Source organism: Eleutherodactylus coqui, chromosome 2, assembly GCF_035609145.1.
Source record: "Eleutherodactylus coqui strain aEleCoq1 chromosome 2, aEleCoq1.hap1, whole genome shotgun sequence".
NCBI lineage: Eukaryota > Metazoa > Chordata > Amphibia > Anura > Eleutherodactylidae > Eleutherodactylus > Eleutherodactylus coqui.
In genome coordinates this window covers 323,393,681-323,420,422 of record NC_089838.1, presented here as the reverse complement: position 1 = coordinate 323,420,422, position 26,742 = coordinate 323,393,681, and the positions used below count along the sequence as shown (strand labels likewise).

At 46.6% G+C, this 26,742-nt stretch overlaps 1 protein-coding gene across 1 annotated transcript; it reads left to right on the top strand.

The window, feature by feature from the left end:
- Window positions 1–25,988, top strand: LOC136610286 (NXPE family member 3-like). Its single transcript, XM_066589518.1, has 6 exons — window positions 1–128; window positions 434–938; window positions 11,701–11,921; window positions 20,563–20,633; window positions 22,574–22,789; window positions 25,456–25,988. The coding sequence occupies exons 1-6, from the start codon at window positions 1–3 to the stop codon at window positions 25,986–25,988; spliced, it is 1,674 nt and encodes a 557-aa protein (XP_066445615.1).
- The last annotated feature ends 754 nt before the right edge of the window (window positions 25,989–26,742 follow it).

The following is a 26,742-nucleotide window of genomic DNA, read 5'->3' as shown; positions in this document are numbered from 1 at the left end:
ATGATGCCAGCAGTTTGGGATGGGACGTTACAGCTTGATTGGCCAAAGTGGTTTTCTGCCTTCCGGCCAGTGCTGAGAACAAGAAATTTAGCAGAGACACTCTGCTGCTTCCAGGGTGGAGAAAAGAGGTAAGTTATCTATTCTTTAGTTGGTTATAGCATGCTCAGCTGTTTAAAAGAAAAATATATATATACTCAGACAACCCCTTTAAGGAGTTACAGGAAATGAATAGAAAGTCATTTTAAAACCATAACTGGATGATTTTTTAAAAATAGTTGGATTCATTATTCTCTTCGTGTGCCAGCAGTTATGTGAGTAGAAGAATGATGATAGAGCTGTCTAGCTAGAGCTGTCTCTTGAACATGTCTTATAACCTCCTCTAAGATTGCGTATTCTTACTGCTAATGAGTCAATGTTATCAGTTTTTCTACAGGTTCCTAGTGATCAATCAGTTGCATGATTGGAAGCAAATACCAGCCTCTTTCAAGGTCTTCCTACAACCCAGCGTCAGACAACCCTTTACATCAGTTGCTCCTACAAACTTAGGTCTATCAGAACTTCTCCAGGTCATTGAGTGGCCTAAGCCTCCATCGCTTGTCAATCATTCTAATTTCTCAACAAGCCCCCAAAATTCTCATTACCGCTTGTTAAATCTTCGGGATACATATAGGGTTGGTGAGCTTTTGGAAGTAGTTATCACAGCTCGGGATCACCATGGACAACCAAAGAACTATGGTGGAGACTTCTTCCAGGCCAAGCTCCACTCTTTAAAAGTGAAGGCCGGAGTGACCGGACAGGTGAAGGACCATGGCAATGGTAGTTATTTAGCCACATTCCTCCTTCCGTGGTCTGGGGAAGCTCAAGTGCACATCAGGCTCATTCATTCAAGTGAGGCCGTGGATGTTTTGAGGAGGAAAAGGGAGAGTGATCCTGGAAAGGTGATTAATGAAACATGGAGTTCAGGATTACTGCATTTTTTCTGACTATGACACAATTTAGAGCAAGATAAAATCTTGCTGTAAAGCATCTGCACCTTATCACTTAGAGACATGGGGGTCTGACTGATCCAGAGACCCCTGACCTTTGCTTACTGTGCTGATAGATCATCAGGAGAACTCTACAGCCATACATACCACGACTGTACAGTCCTCCCTCTCCCCACCCGATCATTCCCCTCCAGCAGATAACACTGGAGATCACTCACATATCTCTCCCATGGTGTAGGTCCTCCTCTGAAGACAAAGGCATAGACAATAGCAAAGATCAAAGGTCTTGCAGTAGCAGCAGGACCATAGATGATGTCATAACCATGTGACCAGGAAACAGCTAGAGCGGTCATGTATTACTATTGGTATGCAGGGTTAATAAAATCAGTGTTTAACATGCCAACTGTGTGTGTGCACATGTAGCAGAGCTGTGTGTGCATATATGTAGCAGAGCTGTATTTGTATATGTAGTATAGTTGTGTATGCTGTAGAGCTATATGTATATGTTGCAGAGCTCTGTATGTTGTGTGCATGTACAATGTGCATGCAGCAGTGCTGTGTGTGTGTATAATGTGATCTCATGTGCTTGCGCCATTGTTTGAATGGACACACTAGGTTTAATAGGAGCTAAGTGTAATCCCCCTTTTCTACACTAGAACACCAAAGGGAATGCTGGTAGCTCCTCTCCTTTATAAGACCCCCAGAAATGTTTAAATTAGTCTGAATTTTTTTTTTCATGTTTTCTATTGTCTAATCCTGGGGTGCGTGTGTATTATATGTGTAATATGCAGTGGATAGAGCCCATTGTTTTCAGTGGCTTCATTCACAGCTGTGTATTTTTCACATGACTTTCGGTCGTGTGAAAATATATGCTCCATATTGATATGTGTAAAACACTGGCGATCGGCAGAAACACGCAGGAAGTCATTGTATTCTGGTCCGTGAATACACTGCATACTCGCAGACTTTGAATGTTTTTGAGAACGTTTACAATAGACCATTCACAGATTTGCTCAATATATGATGTAGTGTAGTCCTTAATACCTCAGCCCCATGAGGTCACAGAGAAGTCTACAGACTGGCAAACTACTATCACAACCTTTTATACGGCCCAATGGTGAATGAGCATTCGGAGGAACATTCAGGCCAGACAATCAGCTTGAGTTAAAGGACCTTAACATAATGGTAATTTAACAAGCTTAGCAGATATGTCATTACTAAAGATGAGCAGCGCACTCGTCCGAGCTTGATACTCGTTCGAGTATTAGTGTGTTCGAGACGCTCGTTACTCAAGACGAGCACCACGCGGCACTCGAGTCAATTACATTTCCTTCACTGAGAAATTTACGCCCTTTTCTGGCCAATAGAAACACAGGGAAGGCATTACAACTTCCTCCTGTGACGTTCCAGCCCTATCCCACCCCCCTGCAGTGAGTGGCTGGCGAGATCAAGTGACTCCCGAGTATTTAAATCAGCCCCGCCTGCGGCTCGCCACAGACACATGCTAAGAGAGATCAGGGGAAGTGCTGCTGCTATAGGGAGAGTGTTAGCGTCTTCAAGAACCCCAACGGTCTTTCATAGGGCCACAGCTCACCTAGTGCATTACTGTTGTGGCTGCTGTGAGCAGTTTTGCACTATTTCTTTTTTTATGTATATCGGGCGTGCAGGCTGTAGCGTTCTCAGGCTGCAGGCTGTACTTGAATATAGGGGCAGTATTGGTCAGGCAGGGACAGTGGTAGTGTAGAATCCTTTCTACAAGAACCCCAACGGTCCTTCTTAGGGCAACCTGCGACCGTGTGCATTTAACTCCGTGGTTGCTGGGAGTTGTAGTACCTCAGTATTGCACAGCAGAGCCCGCGTGCAGCCTTCATGTAAATATTTTTCGGTCCGCAGTTAGTGTAACGTCAGCGCTGTCTGCCTCTAAGTGTACACCAAGAAACCACAAATTTTTACACCGCTCTATGTTATACGCCAGCTGCCTCAGAAGTGTATGGTGTGTCAGACGCCCATGGATTGAAAGTGCAATACACACTGCATAGCCTCAGCCTGGATTGCATAGAAAAAAAAGGAAATTTTAAAAAGAAATCCTTTTTACGGCTGACGGTGACCCAGTGCATCTCTGGCTTCATTTTGCGTTATATTACCGCTGGCAGCCACCAACTGCGCGGCAATAATTCACAAACATTTTTACACAGCTCTGTCTCTGCTCGATTCTTAATCCACCATGCTGAGGGGTAGGGGTAAGGGTAGGGGTAGAGGACGTGGACGCGGGCGAGGACGCGGCGTTCCAAGTGAGGGTGTGGGTATAGGCCGAGTTCCTGGTCCAGGCAAATCACAGCCGGCTGCTGCGGGAGTGGGAGAGAGGACAGTTTCTGCGGTCCCCAGCTTCATATCACAATTTTTGGGTCCACGTCGTAGACCTTTATTAAAAATCGAGCAGTGTAAGCAGGTCCTGTTGTGGATGTCAGAAAGTGCATCCAGCAATCTATCAACCACCCAGTCTTCTACGCCGTCCACTGCTGCAACTCTGAATCCTCTGGCTGCTGCTCCTCCTTACTCCCAGCCTCCTCACTCTATGAAAATGACACATTCTGAGGAGCAGGCAGACTCCCAGGAACTGTTCTCGGGCCCCTGCCCAGATTGGGCAACAATGGTTCCTCTCCGACCGGAGGAGTTTGTCGTGACCGATGCCCAACCTTTGGAAAGTTCCCGGGGTCCGGGGGATGAGGCTGGAGACTTCCGGCAACTGTCTCAAAAGCTTTCAGTGGGTGAGGAGGATGATGACGATGAGACACAGTTGTCTATCAGTGAGGTAGTAGTAAGGGCGGTAAGTCCGAGGGAGGAGCACACAGAGGATTCGGAGGAACGGCCGCTGGACGATGAGGTGACTGACCCCACCTGGTGTGACAAGCCAACTGAGGACACATCTTCAGAGGGGGAGGCAATTGCAGCCGCAGGACAGGTTGGAAGAGGCAGTGGGGTGGCCAGGGGTAGAGGCAGGGCCAGAGCGAATAATCCACCAGCTGTTTCCCAAAGCACCCCCTCGCGCCAAGCCACTGTGCAGAGGCCAAGGTGCTCTAAGGTGTGGCAGTTTTTCACTGAGACCGCGGACGACCGACGAACAATGGTGTGCAACCTTTGTCGCGCCAAGATCAGCCGGGGAGCCACCACCACCAGCCTCACCACCACCAGCATGCGCAGGCATATGATGGCCAAGCACCCCACAAGGTGGGACAAAGGCCGTTCACCGCCTCCGGCTTGCGCCACTGCCTCTCCCCCTGGGCCTCAACCTGCCACTGAGATCAAACCCACCTCTCACGACACAGGCACGACCGTCTCCTGGCCTGGACCCACACCCTCACCTCCGCTCTCCTCGGCCCCATCCAGCAATGTCTCTCAGCGCAGCGTCCAGCTGTCGCTAAGAGAATCGTTGGAGCGAAAGCGCAAATACGCCGCCACACACCCGCATGCTCAAGCTTTAAATGTCCACATGGCCAAATTGATCAGCCTGGAGATGGTGCCGTATAGGCTTGTGGAAACTGAGGCTTTCAAAAACATGATGGCGGCGGCAGCACTGCGCTACTCTGTCCCCAGTCGCCACTATTTTTCACGGTGTGCCGTCCCAGCCCTGCACGACAACGTCTCACGCAACATCGTACGCGCCCTCACCAACTCGGTTACTGGCAAGGTCCGCTTAACAACGGACAAGTGGGCAAGCACAGGCGGGCAGGCCCACTATATCTCCCTGACGGCACATTGGGTGAATTTAGTGGAGGCTGGGACCGAGTCAGAGCCTGGGACCGCTCATGTACTACCCACCCCCAGAATTGCGGGCCCAAGATCGGTGCTGGTTTCTGCGGCGGTGTATGCCACCTCCCCTAAACCTTCCTCCTCCTCCTCCTCCCTCAACACAACCTCTACCTCGCAATCAAGACGTGTCAGCAGCAGCACGTCGCCAGCAGTCGGTGTCGCGCGGCGTGGCAGCACAGCGGTGGGCAAGCGTCAGCAGGCCGTGCTGAAACTACTCAGCTTAGGAGATAAGAGGCACACGGCCCACAAACTGTTGCACGGTCTGACAGAGCAGACCGACTGCTGGCTTTCGCCACTGAGCCTGCAACCGGGCATGGTCGTGTGTGACAACGGCCGTAACCTGGTGGCGGCTCTGCAGCTCGGCAGCCTCACGCATGTGCCAAGCCTGGCCCACGTCTTTAACTTGGTGGTTCAGCGGTTTCTGAAAGGCTACCCACACTTGTCAGACCTGCTCGGCAAGGTGCGCCGGGTCAGCGCCCATCTCCGCAAGTCCAACACGGACGCTGCCACCCTGCGCACCCTGCAACATCGGTTTAATCTGCCAGTGCACCGACTGCTTTGCGATGTGCCCACACGGTGGAACTCTACGCTCCACATGTTGTCCCGGCTGTATGAGCAGCGTAGAGCTATAGTGGAATACCAACTCCAACATGGGCGGCGTAGTGGGAGTCAGCCTCCTCAATTCTTTACAGAGGAGTGGGCCTGGATGGCAGATATCTGCCAGGTCCCTGGAAACTTTGAGGAGTCTACCCTGATGGTGAGTGGCGATGCTGCAATCATTAGCATCACCATTCCCCTGCTATGCCTGTTAAGAAGTTCCCTGCAAAGCATAAAGGCTGACGCTTTGCGGTCAGAAACGGAGGCAGGGGAAGACAGTATGTCGCTGGATAGTCAGAGCACCCTCATGTCTATATCTCAGCGCGTTGAGCAGGAGGAGGAGGAGGAGGAGGGGGAGGAGCATGAGGAGGAAGAGACAGCTTTGCCCACTGCAGAGGGTACCCATGCTGCTTGCCTCTCATCCATTCAGCGTGTATGGCCTGAGGAGGAGGATACTGAAAGTGATCTTCCTAGTGAGGACAGCCATATGTTGCGTACAGGTACCCTGGCACACATGGCTGACTTTATGTTAGCATGCCTTTCTTGTGACCCTCGCGTTAGACGCATTCTGGCCACTACGGATTACTGGGTGTACACGCTGCTCGACCCACGGTATAAGGAGAACCTTTCCACTCTCATTCCTGAAGAGGAAAGGGGTTTGAGAATGATGCAATACCACAGGGCCCTGGTGGACAAACTGATGGTAAACTTCCCATCTGACAGCGCTAGTGGCAGAAGGCGCAGTTCCGAGGGCCAAGTAGAAGAAGAGGCGTGGAGATCAGGCAGCATGTTCAGTGCAGGCAGGGGAACACTCTCCAAGGCCTTTGCCAGCTTTATGGCTCCCCAGCAAGACTGTCTCACACCTCCCCAGTCCAGGCTGAGTCAGAGGGAGCACTGTAAGAAGATGGTGAGGGAGTACGTAGCCGATCGTACCACCCTCCTCCATGACGCCTCTGCTCCGTACAACTACTGGGTGTCGAAGCTGGACACGTGGCCCGAACTCGCGCTGTATGCCCTGGAGGTGTTGGCTTGCCCTGCGGCTAGCGTCTTGTCAGAGAGGGTGTTTAGTGCAGCTGGGGGAATCATCACGGACAAGCGTACCCGCCTGTCAACTGACAGTGCCGACAGGCTTACACTCATAAAGAGGAACAAAGCCTGGATTTCCCCAGACTTCTCTTCTCCATCAGCGGACAGCAGCACTACCTAAAGACCTTTGTCAATCTGTGTATAATATTCGTCCTCCTCCTCCGGCTCCTCCTCCTGAAACCTCACGTGATAACCGCGAACGGGCAATTTTTCGGTGGGCCAAAAGGCTCATATATCTTTTCTAAATAATATTTATCTGTTTCAATTCTCATTAAAGCATTGAAACTTCCACCTGAACCAATTTATATTTTGACTGGGCTGCCTCCAGGCCTAGTTAAAAATTAAGCCACAGTACGCTAAGCGATTAATGGCTTTCACCTGCCCTCTGGGTTGGGCATGGGCAACTTTTTGTGGGGTACATTTGTACTGTCGGTACACCAATTTTTCGGGCCCTCGCCTACAATGTAATCCAAGTAATTTTTATGGCCTTCGCCTGCACTCATGGTACACCACTGTGTCTGGGGTTGGCCTACACATTTGCTACAGAAATGTAACTCTGTTCTGCCTACCTATACTTCTGCCACAGTAATGCTACAGGGGTCTCACTATACTTCAGCAACAGAAATGTAACTTCGGTCTGCCGATACTTCTGCTCCTGAAATGTTACCTTGGTTGGTGTATACTGTTACTACTGTAATTTTACTAATACTGGGCTCTGCCCATACTGCTTCAACGGAAATGTTAGTGGGGCATGTCTATACTGCTATAACAAAAATGTAACTAATAGTGGGCTCTGCCCATACTGCTGCTACTGCTATGTTACAGGGTTGTGGAAACAGAGGCTTGCCAAAGACATGATGCTGGCGAGGCCGCGCTATTAGGTTCCCAGGCGTGACAATTTTTCAGCGACGCGGTTACTGGTAAGGTGCATATAACCACGGACACGGGGACAGGACACGTACTGCCTCAAAGACATCCCCCTCCTCCTCCTCCAACAATGAAAACATTCTTGGCAAATGCTTTCGCAGTGGTCCGTCTGGCGGCAGTCCAAGAATTTCACCTTAAACGATACAATAAGAGAGCCCCCCACCACGGCCCACTTAATCCTGGCCACATTCCGAAAACCAACGAAATAAAACCGCGCTTAAAGGTCCACAGTCGCGACCACTTTCCCACCAACGCGGTTACTGGTAAGGTGTATATAGCCACGGACACGGGGACAGGACACGTACTGCCTTAAAGACATCCCCCCCCTCCTCCTCCAACAATGAAAATATTCTTGGCAAATGCTTTCGCAGTGGTCCGTCTGGCGGCAGTCCAAGAATTTCACCTTAAACGACACAATAAGAAAGCCCCCCACCACCCCCTGCCACGGCCCACTTTATCCTGGCCACATCCTGAAAACCGCGGTAGTATTTCGTTATCCCTAGCTGAAGCTTTCAGCCGACTGGTAGAGCATTGGTGGCTTAAAACTTGTTGGTACTGCTAAGTCCAAAGATTAGCGTACAGCTGAGGTCGGAATACAGGTGACTATAGAACACACCATCCCTGCAGGGCAAGGGACTGAGTGGCAGCAAGTACCGACCCTAAATGGAAGCAGGCCAGCTGAGAACCACATACTCCCTGAATGATTTTGGACTGACCGATGATGAGGCCTTTACTTGTGATCATCTTTGGTAATTCCTAAGAAAGATCCGTGGTAGTAGCCGGAAACTTGGATTGCTATTTGCTAACACTTTGAAATGGACAACGGAAACCATAGGAATGAAGCCTTTCCATTTTCCAGCTTGAGATGAGAAGGAGTGCAGACTTTCAGTACCTTGAGTATCCTTTTCATTGCAATCAAATGCCCCTCTCTTGTCTTAGAAAATACTAGCTTTTCCACATAGGTGTTGTCAATCTGTCTATACTGTTACTACTGAAGTCCCACTAATACTGGGCTATGCCTATACTGCTGTTACGGAAATGTTACAGGGGTCTGTCCATACCGTTACTACTGAAATGTAACTGATACTGTGCTCTGCCTATACTGCAGCTACTGAAATGTAACTGGGGTCCGTCTATACTGTAACTACAGAAGTGTTAATAGGGTCTCCCTAGACTTCTGCAACATAACTGTTAGTGGGGTGTGCGTATACCTTAGGTACAGGAGTATTACAGGGGTCGGTGCATACTATGGGTGCACTAAGTGTTCCCATCGTGGTGTTCCACGTACATGGTCCAAAAAAAATTCCCAGTCTGACTAGGGCATTTAGTGTGGGCCGAAGCCCACCTGTATTTAATCTGACGTTAGCTCTGCTGTCCAGGGCACAGCAATGGGATATATTTATGTACCGCCGGTGGGTTCCAGGGAGCCACCCATGCTGTGGGGTTGACACTGACTTCACATTAGGGAGTTGTACCTGCCTGTGTCAACTTATAAAAAAACCCAGTCTGACTGGAGCATGCAGTGTAGGCCGAAGCCCACCTGTATTTAATCTGACGTTACCTCAGCTGTGCAGGGCAATGCAATGGGATATATTTATGTACCGCCGATGGCTTCTTGGGACCCACCCATGCTGTCGGTCCACACGGAGTTGTACCTGCCTGTGTCTACTTATAAAGAACCCCAGTCTGACTGGGGCATGCAGAGTGGCCCGAAGCCCACCTATATTTAATCTGACGTTACCTCAGCTGTGCAGGGCAATGCAATGGGATTTATTTATGTACCGCCGGTGGCTTCCTGGGACCCACGCATGCTGTGGGTCCACACGGACTTCACATAGGGGAGTTGTACCTGCCGTGTATTTATAAAAAAACCCAGTCTGACTGGGGCATGCAGTGTGGGCCGAAGCCCACCTGTATTTAATCTGACGTTAGCTCTGCTGTCCAGGGCACTGCAATGGGATATTTTTATGTACCGCCGGTGGGTTCCAGGGAGCCACCCATGCTGTGGGTCCACACGGACTTCACATTAGGGAGTTGTACCTGCCTATGTATACTTATAAAAAACCCCAGTCTGACTGGGGCATGCAGTGTGGGCCGAAGCCCACCTGTATTTAATCTAACATTAGCTCTACTATCCGGGGCACTGCAATGGGACAAACTACAGGAGCAATACAGCGCTAATGAGACGTTCACAGCTACGCTAGCATTGGAGTCCGCTGTAGGCCCGCGATTGCTGAGGGTTTGTGCAGAGGCCTATGTCCTGGGTGCAGTGAAAGTCTGCTTCCTGCCTACGATTGCTAAAGCTGTGGGCCGAGGCCTATGTCGTGGGCGCGGTGCAAGTCTGCCATGTTTGGCCGCTCAGATCAATTTTTTGTTCATGTCTTGGGTTTCCTAGGACCCACCTATGCTGTTGGTGCAAACTTAGTTCCCATCGCGGTGTTTGACCTGTCTGGCACAAAGACACTGACTGACTTGGGTAGGGGGCAGAGCGCTGACGGCTTTCCCCTTGCAGTGTGGATTGAGCTATGCGACACCTTGACAGAATGAATACTGTGTGGCACATGGATTCCCCATTGCTATGCCCACGTTTGCAGCTCCTGACGAAGGTGGCACAGGATTGGATTTCTCATTGTTTCTGTACAGCATTGTGGGCTGTAAAGAGGGTCGCTGCTTGGCCCTGCCAACCCTCTGCAGTGTGTGCCTCCGGTTCCTCCTCATGGCAGACGCACTTATAAATAGACATGAGGGTGGTGTGGCATGAGGGCAGCTGAAGGCTGCACAGAGACACTTTTTGAGCGGTGTGGACACTGGGTCGTGTGGGGGGGTTGGGCAGCATGTAACCCAGGAGAAGAGGCAGCGGTGTGTCCCGCAGGCAGTGATTGTGCTTAGTTGGAGGTAGTGTGGTGCTTAGCTAAGGTGTGGCTTACTAATGAGGGTTTGTCTGAAGCAAAAATTGTTGGGGGAGGGGCACACTCTTGCCACTATTGTGGCTTAATAGTGGGAACTGCGAACTTGAGATGCAGCCCAACATGTAGCCCCTCGCCTGCCCTATCCGTTTCTGTGTCGTTTCCATCACTTTCTTGGGTTTTGCAGATTTTCACCAATGAAAACCTTAGCGGAGCATGGGTCATATACAAAAATGCTCGAGTCGCCCATTGATTTCAATGGGGTTCGTTACTCGAAACGAACCCTCGAGCATCGCGGAAAGTTCAACCCGAGCAACGAGCACCCGAGCATTTTGGTGCTCGCTCATCTCTAGTCATTCATTACCCGTTGTCAAGCAAAAGACTGTTTGTTGTCCTGATAATAAAGCTGGGAAGGAGATTATTTGCTGCCAGGAGATCAAAGTTCATTTGGAAGGTATTTTGATCCAGACAAGTGAAGTAAATCCGAAAACGTCATCTATGTACCATACCTAAATATTGGTACATTGGGCCCATCTTGTCAGATGACCCACCTACTCCCCCCCCCCCAAAAAAAAACCTATTCCTATTGTTAACTCCTTAGCAGTACAGATGTAGCAGAGTGTTTAACTTTCTGTGATAAGTTCTTATCTTAAGCTATTAAAAGGGTAAACAGCTTGTTTTTGATAAAAATCAAAGTATCCTGGGCCTGTGTAAACAGACAGCGGTTCATCTATGAATGACTGCCTGTTTACTGTGACTGGGGGCAGGTGGAAGAGATCTCCTGCCCATTCCACCTCCATTCACTGAGTGATCATTGCTGCTGTGTGAAAGCCCAGAAGCGATTATCACTCGGACATTCAAGCCCCCAACAGTCATCCTGTGTAAAAGGACCATAAGTCATGTTAAACATTGCTGCGCCTGTATGTACATGATGAGCTGAGCCCGCTCCATATACACTTGGTGCTGGTCGTATTATAAAGCTAACGCCTGCCTGTAAAAGTAATGTGATTATGGGGTACTGAATAGCTGTCATGGCAATCTGAGGACCTAATGAAGGCCTTCCGACTTGCCATCTTAGTACTTCCATCACACTCTGTCTCCGGCATGGTGTAATAGGATGGTGCTGTAGGCACAGTACGATGCTATACAGAAGTAATGCAATGTATGGGACAGTGATTGGGGTGTTTTGTGGGCATTTTTGTGCCTGGCATTGCACTCCAACCCCATTTACTTCAATGAACCTGAGATGCAATACCAGGTACAACCCATGGATAGGTTTAGTGTAGTTTCTGGAGGAAAGCAGCCTTGTTTTTCTAAACATGTGCAACTCAAGCTTGCCTTAATGTTCTTTCTCAAAAGTTTTATGACTTGCAGTTTTTGACTTCCAGGTCTATTTCAGAGGATATTTCCACTATAATGGCAGCAGAGCCGAGGTGGAGTGCAATGTGCAGGTTGCAGGAAATGACCTTTGCACATATACAGATGCCATCAGTGGAGATACGTGGCAGTGTGTGAGACCACAGAAGATGCCATGTAACTCACTGATCTACCACTCTGCGAGCGGATACCGCAAAGTGACGAATGCTCTGGAGGACTCTCTCCTTAGCAGGTGAGCGATGTCCCTTTGAATTCATTTTTGATGAGCCCTATATAAGATATTACTAAGGAAGAAGTAGAATTCTCAGATGATGCCTGAGGGTTGTTTTTATTTTCAGCACTCAACAAAAATTAGGGTTGCTTCACATCTGTGTCTGAACCTCCGGCCGAAGGTTCCCTCACAGACCTGGCTGAAAATGCTGCAAAAATCCTGCTTCTCGAATGGAGAGGGAAAGTGGAATCCCTGCTGCAGAACTGACATCAGCCTTACATAAACTTAGAGGTTTTCCTGGAAGACAAAGTTTAGCAATCCATGCCAGGCAGCTTCCGCTAAAGCAAATAAAATCATATCATACACCAGATGCATATGATGAGAATATGCACTACTCAAAAAAAAAATTGGAAACACTTGCACATCCGAGTATGTCCCCAAGTCACTTCCACTTCATGGAAATCAATCTGTCCTACACAATGACCTCCAGCGGCTACTTACCAGACTACGCTGGGCAGCCTCCATGGTGGCCCGACGTCCTGCAATGGAACCGGCACTTACAGCCCAGCACCGTGCTGTCAAACTGTATTTGCTTGCAAACATCAAAATTGGCAGGTCCACCATTGACGTCTCATCACAGATGAAGGCAGGTTCCCACTGAGGATGTGTGAGAGCGTCTGGAGACACGATGGTGAATGTTATGTGAGGTGTGATTTAACTGTTCCCTGAGGTTTCTTTTGCGCAGTGTAGTTTTACCTGTATACAAAGCATTTGCCCGTCTGCACATGGAATACTGTTTACGAGGCAGAACAGGTTCAGAAGTGGACGATAACAATAGGCAAAGGAATGAGCGGTGTAAGGAACCCAGAAAATACAGCTATGGGGTAATTTAATCACTATGTACAAAGGTGAAGACAGAGATCTATCTAATGACCTTGTGAGGGGTTAATTCTGGTTTATGCTTTTAAATAGAGAAAGATAAGTGTATTTCACAGAATAATTATGTGTTTATAATTTGCGTCTTCTTCTGCTACAGGTTTAAGCTTATACGTGTAAGGGCTGACGTTTTAAAAATGGACTACAAAGACTCCATTTTGTCTCTTTGCTTGTCTGCTATAATACACATATATATCTGTATTCATTTCAACTTTTACTTGAGAAAAATGTTAGATTTCAGTTAGAATGACCCACCTGGAAATATTAATTGGATTACCGTTAGGTTTCTGTCCTGTTCTTATCTTTAGATGATTCTTGTTGAAAGTTACTAACAAGCTTACAGGAATGTACCTCCCGATTACACCTACACAGAGGAGGACATACTGATAAGAAGCCGAGATGTTTTAAATCAATATATGTGCTTATTAATTTTAATTGTATCTGGCATAAAGCCACTCGCTTCATAGAACCGTATAAAGATTGAATACATTGTACAATAAACAGGCATTTTCTTTGGTTAACACATACGGTGTGGTGTCCATTGAATTCCTCTGAGTATACTCGCATGTTCAACTGATTGGGAAGCAGACAGCATCAGCTGACGGGTCCCCTTGTGACCCCCCACAATACTTGGCGCTCCAACGTGGGGCAGAAGTTAACTCCTTACCTGCAGCCGATACCTGACGAACCTACCTGCCGACCAGCCGGACCAGAGGCCGCAGGACCCCAGATCTACAAAACACCGGTGTAAGGTAAGCCCCTGACTTACCACTCCAGCTCTGGGTTCCCCTGACTTCAGTCCCGTGTCGACAGGAGGTTAGTCGCTGCATGTTTATAGGACACTTCTGCCTGTTATTTTTGGTGTTCTTAGTAACTGTGCTAGACGGAAGAACCCTTGTGTGTATATTGCCATGCTGTCTGCTGTGTGCTGTAGAAATTATTGCTTTTTGCCGGACTCATAATGTTAGCTGTAATTTGTAATAAGATTACTAAAAGCCGCCCAGCAAGGCAAGCCGTGGTCCTTCCTCTATCCCCGTAAGAAGTAAAGATATTGCGAATAAATATCCTGCCCGTTGCGGACATGGCAGAAGGGACTGAAAAGTCCATAAGTATTTCTGCCAGTTGCGGACTCGGCAGAAGAGATGTATCCTGCCAATACTTGGCAGGAGGGCCCTAAATATCCTGCCCGTTGCGGACGTGGCAGAAGGGACTGAAAAGTCCATAAGTATCCTGCCAGTTGTGGACTCGGCAGTAGGGACAATAGTGGTAAATCAAAAGGGTAAGTCCATAGTCAGAATGGGGTCCGACCAGTCTCAGACTTTCCTGACACCCATTGAAATAATAAGATTTGGGGAAGGGAAGGACATCTGTAGGTAAGCCTATAAAATATATAAACAGATAGGACTTAAAAAGGCGGGAACCTTTAACTATGAGTTCTGGCAATAGTACGGGAAAAAGCATGAAAGATATCAGAGACGCCGGTTTAGAAAAAAAAAAAAAGAACAGACAATATGGAAAAAGCTAGAGAAATAGCAAAGGACAGAGAAAGCAAGTTAGCCGTGGGGAGAGAATCTAGCAAGTTGTTGAGAAAAGCAGGTTAGAATTTTGGGAATCTTAGACCAACAAGTTTGGGAAAGATTCAGAAATAGTCAAAGGTTGGATAAAAGTATTCTAGACAGATGGATAGAGGCAAGTGTAGACACGGCGGTAATGGGTTATCAGAGCAAGGGAATTCTTTTATAGTCTGTGTTCCTTTGGGACATAAAGCAAGTTCGTGCAGAATCTGTGGACAATTATGTGACAAATAACCAATATTGTTTGTCTTGTATGTCTTGATGTTATGTAATCTAATCTTTCTTATAGGTCTTAGTCTTCTACAAGAAAGTGTAAGAAAGTTATACTCCACTCACGTCAGTGGGGGCTTTTAAGAATACAAGGGTTAAAAATGCTGCGCTGTTAGAAGCGCTTAGCATGTTGTCTTTTCTATGTGTTTAACTATGCATATCCTCAGAGAAATATACCTCTTATAATTACTAATGATTGATGCTGTGTAAAGTCTGAATATTCTGGCCGCTTTCTAAAATCTGTTTCATAGAGAGATAAAATTCAAGGTCATAGAAGAAAGACAGACGTTGATGAAATAAGAAACTTGTAATGAATTACGTGAATTATATGGTTTTAAAAATAGAAAACATATATGAATTTTAAGGTATATTTTTGCTTTTTGGGTAAGTGTTCGTTCTGTGATTGATTGGATGTCTGTATCACTGCTAAATGCTGTTAGTACTGTACTGTCTCTGAGAGAATGTTCTGTAGGAGAAACACGCAAACGACCATACCTGTACTTACACCTGCTGTCAAACTCCGCACCTTTCTGGGCCTTGTTGCATACTGCCGCCCATGGATCCACTGTTTCCTCTCTTATGCTCAATTCTCAGCTCTCCACCCTTTTACACTTTACCCTTTATTCTTTTCTGTACTGAATTTTCTGGCCATGTGACGACAGTATTGACACAAAAGCACGGAGGACAACCACGGCCACTTGGATAATACTCCATGAGGCTGGATCCAGTGGCTCGAGGAGCTCCCTCATGTGTTTGTGCGGTAGCAGCAGTACAGGCAATGGTTAACAAATCTTCGGAGTTGGTATTGAACTACCCCCTAGTGGTAATCTCTCCCTGTCCTCACTCTTACACACGCAGAAGAACAAGCTCTTAGTGTCGTTCCTTTGAGCCTTTGGGCCACCAAACAGATGGACCTTGGCAGACTGTCAGTCCCACCGGTAATGGTTAACAAAAAAAAAAGCCCCCTTGGTCCGTCAGTACCCCCTGGCACATGTCCAGGAAGATGCAATTGCAGACACTGTCTCTTCTTTATGTTAACTTAAAGCCCTTAAGGAATGTGTCTTCCCAGCCAATACCCCTTTTGTTCCCTGTTAAGAGAAAGAGTATAAAGGGCCAGCCAGACTGTCAGTATTTGTTTGCATTTATTTTCAGAGGAAAGCAGTACTGTTGGACAGTGCTGCCACAAGGGGCACAGAATAGCCCAAAACCAGTTCACCAGATGCATGAAGCTGGTATTAGACGCCTGGCCAATTCCCGAGGGCACCGCCCTCTTGTAATATGTTGATGACTTACTTTTGTGTGCTCCTGACCCAAATAGTTGCCTCAATGCATCACTAAGCCTTTTGTGTTTCCTCCATCAGAGTAGAATGGCTGCAAAGCCAGCAAAGAGAAACTTCAGTTCTGCAAATCTCACGTAGTGTTCCTGGGCCACTGCCTAGGTCCAGGTACCAAACACCTGACGCCGGAATGCACGAAGGTGGTAAGTGACATGCAACTTCCCACCTCCCATGCTCAGTTGCGTACCTTCTTGGGACTGGACTCATACTGTCGGCCGTGGATATGCTCTGCCTCCATGACCATGCAGCCTCTGTACGACTGGGTTCACGGCCATTTGCCCTGACCCCGCAGGCCGAGTCAGCCCTCCATCAGCTGAAAGTACAGATAACCAGTGCACCCACACTGGGGCTGCCAGACTATGACAAACCTTTCCAGATGTACGTCACTGAGATGGCGGGACACGCCACCGCTGTACTGACACAAATGCATGGTGACAAAAAGCGACCTTTAGCATACTACAGTGCCCATCTTGACGCGGTGGCTAGAGGGTCTCTATCATGCGTCCGAGCGGTTCTAGCAGTTCAGGCGCTACTGGACAAAAGTTCTGACGTTGTCCTAGATCACACCATGGTGATCTACACCCCACATGACATACACGGTATCCTGACTCAGGTAAGCCGTAGACATCTGTCTCTTGCCAGACGGATAAAAATGGAACTCGCAGTGCATTCCTCCTCGAACATCTCATTCCAAAGGTGCACCACCTTGAATCCAGCCACCTTACTTCCATTAGGTGACGTAGATTCAAATGGGGGAGTAAGTACAGGGGATCAGTTGTTTTACAACTCCCTGACTGACGAACAGGAGGCATTTGACACCGGAAACCAGCATGACTGTGTAGCCCTCATGGCCCAGGAAACAGCTGGGTTTGCGCATGTCACAGACAAGCCCCTGCAGAACCCCCAGTTTGAGCTGTTTGTGGATGGATCTGGATACCTGACTGACGAAGGAAGGTTTGTAACAGGTTTTGAAGTAGTCACACTGAATGAGGTACTTGTAAGTCAACCACTGCCTCCACATGTGTCAGCACAAGAAGCGGAACTGTGCGCTTTGACTGAAGCCTGTAAACTAGCCAAGGGCGTAACTGCCAACATCTACACTGACTCCAGGTACGCGTTTGGTGTGGCACACGACTACAGGCCTATCTGGCGCGTGCGGAGCGTCACAGCTCAAGGCAAGCCGATCAAGAATAGAAAAGCTGTAAGTTTACTAATGGAAGCCATCATGTTACCAGAACAGGTAGCTACAGTAAAAGTTTAAGCACACACTCAGGGTCAGTCCCTGGAAAGCAAGGGAAACGAGAAGGCCGATAGAGCAGCCAAGGCTGCAGCCCTGCTGGACAGGGAGGACCGTGTGTGCAGGGTTAGTACCCGGCAAAGATCCTGCCCGCCTGAGGAGGACACCGGGGTACCTGCCGGCATTTCTTCTTTAGCCGCTTCTACCAAGGTGGTACTGAAGCCCACCAGAAGGGAAGAGGAGAGATGGGCCATGGCAGGAGGGAGGAAAGTGAAGGATGTGTGGATGATGAGAGAAAGAGTGTGTTTACCGGCGGCTGCCTACCCTAGTTTGGCGGCAGTAGCCCATGGAAAGGTCCACGCCTCTCGCAATGCCATGGTTGTTCTTTTGGACAAGGTTTGGTGCACTCCAGGGTTTGACAGGATGGCAAAGGCATATGTCAGGGCATGTGAAGTGTGTGCACTACACAACCCAGGGCAGGTTGTCAAAACTCCTAAGAAATGTACACCTTGGCCCTTGTACCCCTTTCAGAGACTACAGATAGACTACATCCAACTGCCCAGGTCAGGAAGGTATGAGTACGTCCTTGTGTGCGTGGACCTGTCCAAAGCCACCGCACAATGCACAGCGACTAAACTTGTGTCAGAACTTGTATGTAGATTTGGGGTACCAGAGACAATTGAGAGTGACAGGGGTACACATTTTACAGGTAAAGTGATGCGAGAGGTGATGTCAGCCCTTGGGGTGGAACAAGCGTTTCACACCCCATACCACCCGCAGAGTTCCGACAAAGTTAAAAGACTAAAATGGTACGCTTAAGTTAAAAGAAGTGTTGTTTGGCTCTATGCCAATATTGGGACTGTATCATCCACAGGCCCTACAGCAGGGCTATGACACAGTAGCCGGATATGTAAAGCACCTGTGTGACCAACTAACAGTAACACAGAATCTAGTCTTTTTCTTCCATTCCAGACCCAGACAACTTAAAGGAATCTCACTCCCTACAACCTGGAGACTGGGTGGTCGTAAACAGGCGTGTCCGGAAATCCCTAGGGCCCAGATTCAAGGGGCCCTATCAAGTCCTGCTGATCACACCTACTTCTGTGAAAGTTGAAGGAACTGTTGCTTGTCTTGGGACTAATGGGACTTTTCACGCCCTGCTTTGCCCCCCCTATGAGAAGGAAAATGAAGGAAATTTTGTTTATTGTTGGACTTTTTGGACTCCTCACTTCATGCTTCGCCCTTATGAGAGGGTGCAAAAGGACAATGCCCAGAACCACTTTGTTAGACACCACCAAATACTGGTAGATGGACTGAACACCTCACAGGTGAAAGACTGTTGGACTTGTACACACACCTGGTGCCACTAGTTTTCCTTTCCTGGCTGTTCCTGTTCCGTCGAAAGAACTGCTTGCATGGACAAATGAAAACTCAGAAACCAGAGATAGCTGGTGGGGTAACGCATTTAGTTCTTTGAACGCAGCCAATTGGTTCTCTGGTTTAGGAGGGTGGTTCACGGGAATTTTACAAAGTATGCTTCAAGTAGTGATGATTTTGCTTGTCATATATATTGCTTTAAAGTTAATCATGTCTTGTACCACATGTTGTAGTGAAAAGGCTTTTGCTAAACTCTAACCCAGATGGACTTCGGGACCACCACATGACTCTAGGGAATCTGGCAGGAGCCGGCACCACTCGGGTGAAGTGCATAGCATGATGGTGAACCCTATGTCCAAATGGGGGATTATGTGAGGGGTTAATTCTGGTTTATGCTTTTAAATAGAGAAAGATAAGTGTATTTCACAGAATAATTATGTGTTTATAATTTGCGTCTTCTTCTGCTAAAGGTTTAAGCTTATACGTGTAAGGGCTGACGCTTTAAAAATGGACTACAAAGACTCCATTTTGTCTCTTTGCTTGTCTGCTATAATACACATATATATCTGTATTCATTTCAACTTTTACTTGAGAAAAATGTTAGATTTCAGTTAGAATGACCCACCTGGAAATATTAATTGGATTACCGCTAGGTTTCTGTCCTGTTCTTATCTTTAGATGATTCTTGTTGAAAGTTACTAACAAGCTTACAGGAATGTACCTCCCGATTACACCTACACAGAGGAGGACATACTGATAAGAAGCCGAGATGTTTTAAATCAATATATGTGCTTATTAATTGTGGATTGCCACTTTCTTCACAAAGTAATACTGGGGTATTATTTATCATGAAATATGTTTTTAACTCCATTATTCTAGTGGGCTCTGTGGTAATAGTGAAACCATTAGTGGCCCCAGTAGTAATAGTGACTCCCACAGTGGTCCTAGTAGTAATAGTGACCCCTAATCATGGTGCTAGAAGTAATAGTGACCTCCACAGTGGCCCCAGAAGTAATAGTAACCCCCATTAGTGGCCCCAATAGCAGTGCTAGAAGCAATAGTGGTCCCCAATTAACAGTGCTAGAAGTAACAGTGACCCCCACAGTGGCCCTAGTAGTATAAGTGACCCCCAACCCATAGTGCAGGCCCATGGCTGAGAAGCAGCCAGACCAGCCAGCACATTCACCTGAGGTTTCGTTCTGGATGCCACCCTAGACTCCATCCTCCCCCTGACGTTTCCATTCCAGATGTTGCTCGCTATACTCACCCAGGGCCCTGGACTACTTCTCTGCCTGCGTTCATACACTTACTGTACATAGTGCAGATGCCAGGGGGCAACATCTGAACCGGGACCTCAGTTAATTGAATGCGCTGGTTGGTCTGGTTGCCACCTGGCCGTAACGCCTCAGTGCAGGATATTATTTTTTACCAGACTCTAATAGGACCAGTAAATAAATACCGGACGGATTACCGGCTGGGCCTGTGGTTCATCGGCTGGGGGCAACCTAACTAACTTCTTACAGAATTTTTTGGTGCCTTGGTAGACTATGTTGTAGAGTTTGCATTGCATAAGTAGGGAAATCCCTCTGAATCATTGCCTCTGCTGGGTCCTATAGACCCCATCCAATTTGGCATGATTAACCCCATCTCTTGTGTCTAGTATAGATAAAAACCCCATAAATGTCACCAACTATGGTCAGGAAAGTTCTGCATACTTAATGTAAAACCAACTGATCCATCACTGATCCATGTAGGTGGGATCCATAAACATATCACAATTTCCACAGTTGTTCTGCCGTGTTGGTTGGTAATTTGGATGTATATATAGAGGTATAACACGAAGAATGGAGTATCTTTGGCTTAGATGGTGCTGGATCAGACCATCTCAGGGAAGATTTGTCCCGATTCCGATTTCTGATTTCCCTCCTCAGCTCTGTCACTGACAAGACGATATCTGGTTCAGTTCCTCCAATCAACGTTAAGCCAGATCCGCACTTCTCCGGTAAGGATGTAGATGACAACATGTTCTGCTTTTACATAAATAAAGCTCAATTGTTTCAGTCAATTTCTCAAGATATTGAAGATCTCTGCTTGATGTCAGAGAATGGAATCCATAAATCCAGCATAAATCTCTTTCCTGTCCTGAGACAATGTATCGGTGCATTAAAAATGTATCAGTCTGGAGTCCAGAGGATTGTTTAGACTAGATACAATGGTAGCAAACTCTCATCTGTGAATAGACTTCAGGTTTGTACAGGTTTACAGCCTCTGGATCTATAGGCAATTGATGTTTCTATTCACTGATGGAAAACAGATGTCTTGAAAATGTTGAGGCACTGAAACAAAGTAAATAATAGGGATGCAAAGCTTTTCATTATAAAGGACTTGCATGAGACTGCTAAAAAAAACATCTGCACCTGAGCTGCAATACCAGACAAAGCCCACAGAGGAGAGTGGCGCTGTTGTAGCAAAAATATCAGCCCCTTTTTTCTAATCTTGTAAAACCCTGTCTTGTGTTCGGGCTTGTTCATATCAGCATCAGAGGTTCCGCTGCTGATTTCCGCTGAAAAACAGGATGAAATAGCGCTATTTTGTCCTGTCAATTTCAGCAAAATGCCGGACTGCTGGCTGTAAATTCAAGGGACCCCATTAGAATCATAGAATCACAAAATGGTAGAGTTGGAAGGGACCTCCAGGGTCATCGGGTCCAACCCCCTGCTCAGTGCAGGATCACTAAATCATACCAGGCAGATGTTTGTCCAGCCTGTGAAGACTTCCATTGAAGGAGAACTCACCACCTCCCGTGGCAACCTGTTCCACTCATTGATCACCCTTACTGACGGAACCCCCGAGCACTGATGTGAACGCGCACTTACCTTGTAGAAGCATTTACATGTATTTTCTTTCTCACTGTGAACCCTGTATGACTTGCATTTCTTTCTACCTTTGAATTAAGTTTCGTCCAGCGATTGTTATACTCCCTTAAATTAAAGGGAGTCATTGGGGGTAAAATGTTCCTGAGATCCTGTTCAGTCCCATTTAGTTCATCTCCACATGTGTCACAGGTAGGGTTGCCACCTTTTTCATCAAAAAATACAGTTCAGTGTAAAAAGGGGTAATTATTTTTTTTACCTCCATTATTCCACCAGGCAATATATGAATAAACTGACAACTGGCTGTCACCATTCTTATATTGTGGCGCTATGCGTTGAGGACCCTCGTATTAAGGTGCCAGCCACCAATGCTTCCTGTATTGTGTCAAAAGCTGGCAATAACCCCATAATGGGATGCCAGTCACAGTTGCCCCCCATGTCGGGGCACTAGCTGTTGATCCTTGATAAAAATCCTCAGGTTGTAGACCTACTCTATCCAGGGACTTACACAAACCTCACTGGGCCCCCCTCCAAAAAATGTATATATATTCTATAAGACAAGTTTTATAACAGAGCAGGCTTAGATACAGCAGCTCAGCTCTAGTAAACATATATAATAGTCAGAGAGCAGCTCTACACACTCATTCATATCCTCCTACGTTACAAGGATATGCCAGATAGATGCATGTCCTACCTCTGGGATCTGCACCCATCTCTAGTTTTGGCCCCCTTTGCCCTCGATCTGGCAGAATGCATTGGCCGGAGACGTTGGTAATTACAGAAACAGTCAAGTGAACATGGAAGTCTATGGGAGTTTCAGAGACCGAGGAGCACACACTGCGCGCTCCACTGTTACCAAACTCAGGAGATGCAAAACCAGCCATTGTGATTACAGTGCTCAATCATCCTACCCTATAGGAAAGTGCTGGTGGCATCACTGGAGTCTATGATTAGGTCGTCCTTGGTTGCATCATGGTGTCCACATTAACTATCACTTGTCTTGTGAGTCACAGTCACTTGAGTAGACCTTACTTCCACTATTATCCTTGATCCTTCCATCCTCTTGCAGAACTCGCCTCCAAGCTCCCCTCCTGTAGACCTGGACAAGAGTCTCCCCAACCTTCTGGATTCTATTATAAAGACACTTGGACATCTTTAGTGTGCCAGGGACGTCATTTTCCTCAGCCTTCAGATGCCCGTGACTGCCTTAAAGGAAAAGATATCCATATGTTTGGAGACTCCACTCTGCGGCAGTGGTTTGAGTACCTGATATCATTCATACCAAGTAAGACCTATATGTTGCTTACAGTAAATGTTACAGAAATGATCCAGAAATGTCCATCTGTAAAAGGGTTTTCTAAATTTTTCCAGTTTTTTGCTTAAAGGGGTTGTCTTGCGAAATCAAGTGGGGTTATACACTTCTGTATGGCCATATTAATGCACTTTGTAATGTACATCGTGCATTAAATATGAGCCATACAGAAGTTATTCACTTACCTGCTCCGTTGCTAGCATCCCCGTCGCCATGGTTCCGTCTAATTTCGGTGTCTTCTTGCTTTTTTAGACGCGCTTGCGCAGATGGATCTTCTCCCTTCGGCTTGGCTCGGAAGCATCAGCGTTTTGGCTCCGCCCCCTTGTACGCGTCATCGCGTAGCTCCGCCCCATGACGTGTGTCGGTTCCAGACTCCTGATTGGCTGGAATCGGCAAGTGACGGGGGTGGAGCTACGCGATGACGCGTACAAGGGGGCGGGGCCAAAACACAGATGCTTCCGAGCCAAGCCGAAGGGAGAAGATCCATCTGCGCAAGCGCGTCTAAAAAAGCAAGAAGACACCGAAATTAGACGGAACCATGGCGACGGGGACGTAGCAACGGAGCAGGTAAGTGAATAACTTCTGTATGGCTCATATTTAATGCACGATGTATATTACAAAGTGCATTAATATGGCCATACAGAAGTGTATAACCCCACTTGATTTCGCGAGACAACCCCTTTAAGGCTTGAACCTAAATTACTTATTACCTAATTTCTTATGTTATTAAATTTAAATTTCCCTTTTCTTGTTCGCAAAGGAGTCTACAAGCTACAATCCCTTTACCTTCTTTATCATGCTTTGGAATGCTTCCATTGCATTATTGCCTGTGTAACCCCGACAGGCAAGCTATTAGGCCAGATGCCACTGTGAGGCCCATGGAAACTCATCATCACCCTGCTATTACTTTGCAAGGCACCCATCAGCTGACGAATGTAGTCCATTTGTTCAGGTGCCAATGGATTGACAAATGTAGCCCTCTTCCTATGTCTAACCACATAGATGCCATAGTTATTACTGACCATGGCATCTAAAGGATTCAATGACCAGGATTAGTATGATGTTTGCTATATATTACAACCATCGTCCACTGTGGATGACGTGGGGTCAACTCCTGTGCTGAGTTATTCACTGGACATACTGTTGCATCCATTGTTGGTAAGAACACTTTGGATAAAAAGGAAAAAAGTTTGGTATCATGTTAGCTAGTAGAGCGAAATGTGATTGTTCTCGGTAAGAGAAAACAAGTAATCTTGTAGATGTGATACCTTTTAATAGCTAACAAAAATACATGATGTTATAGTGAGCTTTTGAACCTACTTGGGGTTCTTCCTCATACACATACATATGACAAGGCACAGACACGGTGTGATTAATTTTCACTTAAAACAATACCAGAATCGCATTTTCTCATAATCGCGTGAACCCTCTTCGGAAATTTTCTCCAACATAGAAACAGGACAAAAACTGAAAGCAAGGTTAAGATCTCCCTGCTATACAATTAACAAAAAAAGGCAAAATTACCTGGGTCAGGACATTTTTCTAGTCACGGACACAACATAGAACATATGAAAGTTACTATATTAAAAGGCAACTTCAAATCTCTACATCATAGTAGAATCTGGGAGTACAAGTTTATAGCCATCTTTGACACTTTTAACACAGGCCTAAATTTGTTAAGACTTGATTTCTCCATGACTGGAGAATAGGAGAAATCTTTAGCACAGATAACACTCTGGCCCTGTGACCCCCTTTCACCAATATAGGGACCATAAAACTTTCACATCCTTTATCAGTGAACTAATTAAATATTTACTCCTCTGCTCATCCTGTTCTGGTATTGTTTTAAGTGCAAATTTATCACTCCATGTCTGTGCCTTTTTATATGTATGTGTGTATATACAGTATTTGTCTCTTTAGATCAATTTAATTTAAGCCTGAGGAAGAACCCTGAGAGGTTTGAAAGCTCGCAATAACATCATGTTTTTTGTTAGCCAATAAAAGGTATCATATCTACAAGATTACTTGGTTTCTCTTGCTGGGAACAAACACACAACACTTTGGATGTAATGGCATGTTTATCTGCAGGAAGGATTTAATAGCCTAACCTAAGGATAAACCATCAATGTATGATCATTGAGACCCCATTTTCAGTGAAACCTAACAATCATCAGAACAAACTCGCAGAAGAGGGCACTAATGCACTGCAGCCCCTTCACTTCAAGACCCAACGCAATGAAGTCCATGGGGACTTTGCCTGATTCTAATTATGGCACAGTGGGACTTAGCTGCAGTACCAGGCATGGCCATACTTGTATGGACATTGTTGTGCAGGGTACCGCAGTAAAGGGGTTGTAGTCATCCATCAAGTTTCTTTACCCCCTCAGTCTGTTGATCAGTGGGGTTGAAGGTAGCTGGATCTCCCCACCAACATTTTTGGAAAACCCTTTAACTTAACCTTCGGTGTAGAGCTCAGCTTGGGTAATGTTTTCGTGGAATGTTATTATACAAATGTCACATCTATTCAATTGACCACATAGCAAAAAAAATCTTCTAAAACATCAAACCTAAAATAAGTCTAGTGGTAGAAGAGAAAGTATGCTACAGTCACTGTTTCTAATGATATTTGTTCTCTGTAGGCCTCAAGAGGATAGACCTTCATGTTAATTACCAGTCAGGACCTCTGATAGCCGTAGATGCTGATGCCGGTCTGGTCATGCTATGGCGCGCTCATGGATTACCTTTAAGGACCACCAAGACCATGATGTCAGACCTCCACTATGAAGCAGCTCATTTGGCTGGGATTGGTGGAGGACCGCACACTGTGATCGTACTTACCCTGTGGGCTCATTTTACTTCCTACCCTGTGAAGGTTTACTTAGAGCGACTGGAGAGAGTCCGTAAAGCAATCTCATCTCTGCTTTTTCGGAGCCCTGAGACGACAGTGATAATCAAATCAGCCAATACGGGTTATAAGTCAATATATGGCAGTGACTGGTTGTCTCTTCAGTTAGACATATTACTGAGGGCGGCCTTCAAAGGAATTGGGGTCATAATTCTTGATGCCTGGGACATGACATCCTGCCACTATCTGCCCGATAACATCCACCCAGGAGCTCCAGTCATCAAGAACGAGGTGGACCTTATGTTGTCTTATATATGTCCACACTAATGGAGAGGAGACCTTCTTTAGGACTGATCCACTACAACCTTAAGTGAAGGTAAATGAATTATCACCTAGTAACTAGGGTATGTTTACATCTTAGTAATTATTGTACACTTCTTATTTAAGAGGGACTTATCATACGTGAATATATTTGAATTACTACATGAGGTCTCCTCAAGTCCCTCTTGCCATACAAAAACAGAAGATAAAACATACAGTCTTTCCAGTATTATCCTGACTTGCTTCCTGGACCCGGTACCTCAGCAAGATCCTCCTAAAACAAAACTTCCTAGTATGGGAAGGCAGCCTTTCGTGAAACAAACCATATTGGCAATATCCAATCTTCTGGGTTGCCTAAGCATCTCTTGAAAAGTGGATATGCTTTGGACCACATGGTTGGGAGAAGCCACTAACCACACTGCAGAATGGAAATCCTTTATGGTGCAGTTAGTGACCGATGCTGGTAGAGGAAAAGACTTGTACATGCCCAGTTGTAGGTTTCTTAAGGGTCATGCCTTGAAGCACACAGAGGTAATAGAGTGAAGGGAAGATGCAATGTTTTGATATTGGATTGCTTGTGGGTTCAGCATCTAGCTAGCACTGTCTTACGGGACTACATTGGTTCTTTTATGAGGCCAGCCTTGTACAGATTCTAGGGGCACTTCAGCTTTATCCATGGGGAAGCTTATTAATTGATACTGTTTTTAGGGGTGCTGTATTTGTGAACAAACCAATGATGGCCTATAGGAGGGGGAGGAAC

Bases quoted from the DNA above. Each gene is read 5' to 3' on its own strand.
- LOC136610286 (XM_066589518.1), top strand. From the start codon at position 1: ATGATGCCAGCAGTTTGGGATGGGACGTTACAGCTTGATTGGCCAAAG. The intron at 939-11,700 runs GTGATTAATGAA...TTTGACTTCCAG, and splicing joins GGGAGAGTGATCCTGGAAAG to GTCTATTTCAGAGGATATTT. The intron at 22,790-25,455 runs GTAAGACCTATA...TGTTCTCTGTAG, and splicing joins CCTGATATCATTCATACCAA to GCCTCAAGAGGATAGACCTT.